This window comes from Branchiostoma floridae, chromosome 16 (assembly GCF_000003815.2).
Source record: "Branchiostoma floridae strain S238N-H82 chromosome 16, Bfl_VNyyK, whole genome shotgun sequence".
Lineage (NCBI taxonomy): Eukaryota > Metazoa > Chordata > Leptocardii > Amphioxiformes > Branchiostomatidae > Branchiostoma > Branchiostoma floridae.
Genome location: NC_049994.1, coordinates 10,244,191 through 10,245,043, shown reverse-complemented (window position 1 = coordinate 10,245,043; position 853 = coordinate 10,244,191). Strand labels below are relative to the sequence as shown.

General features: G+C 45.6%; 1 protein-coding gene across 1 annotated transcript in view; it reads right to left on the bottom strand.

Annotated features, from left to right (window-relative positions):
• Window positions 1–850, bottom strand: part of LOC118432718 (homeobox protein Hox-D11-like) — a 5,729-nt gene extending 4,879 nt beyond the window's left edge. The window contains 3 exon segments of the mRNA XM_035844330.1: window positions 507–776; window positions 779–829; window positions 832–850. Coding sequence (XP_035700223.1) covers window positions 507–776; window positions 779–829; window positions 832–850 — 340 coding nt within the window.
• Between the last annotated feature and the right edge of the window lie 3 nt (window positions 851–853).

Below are 853 nucleotides of genomic sequence, written 5' to 3'. Positions count from 1 at the left end.
AGGCATTAGGGAATCTCAAAGGCTTTTGAAAAACAAGATTCAAAGTACACACATTGTTAGAAACCAACAAAATTTCAGAAGGATACCACCAAGTACTGTACTAAACAAGGAGATCTAGCCAGAGGACATGATACACTGAACCAACTGTTGCTAGTGCTGGGCAAATATTACGGCACTTTGTATATGCTTTTTTTTACATGGCATAGAAAATAAGTTCTAAGAAAGCAATGATATCATAGATGGAGTAAAGAGGACATTGAACTGCTCTTCTACCAAAGACCTTTAAGATTTATTTGTACGACGATGATGATTTATTGTTATTAGACTGCCAAGTCAGTGGTAACTAGACTTGAGTAACAAGACGAAATCATCTGTGCAGAAATGTTTGTAATTGGCGTGTCGGTCTATTGTGTCACGGTAGAATAGTGGAACTAGTTCGATAAAAAACGATCGATAAATTTCCAAACAAAGTATATGCTGTAAAATAAAAACACGTTGTGTACTACCGATGGTTTCTGCCGGTTTGGTCGCCTCCCTGCTCCGTTGCCAGGACTCCAGGAAGTGGTCCAGTTGACAGAGCTGTGGGGAATAGGTGAAAGGTGGATGCAGAGGTCCACTAGCTGGTGGAAGCACCACGGGCTGGAAGGGTTCATCACGTGGAAAATCCACCTGCGAGTATTTGTCGGGGGAGTGGTGGGGAGCACGGGGGCCCTCCACGATACGAACGTTCTGGCTGTAGGTGCAGGTGGTGGAAGTCGCCGGGCCGCTCATGAAAAGTCTCGGCGTGGGGGTAACCTGTCCCCGTAGGCCATCTCGCTGCCTCCCCTGACCAGAAATTTGTGTCCTGCATGCT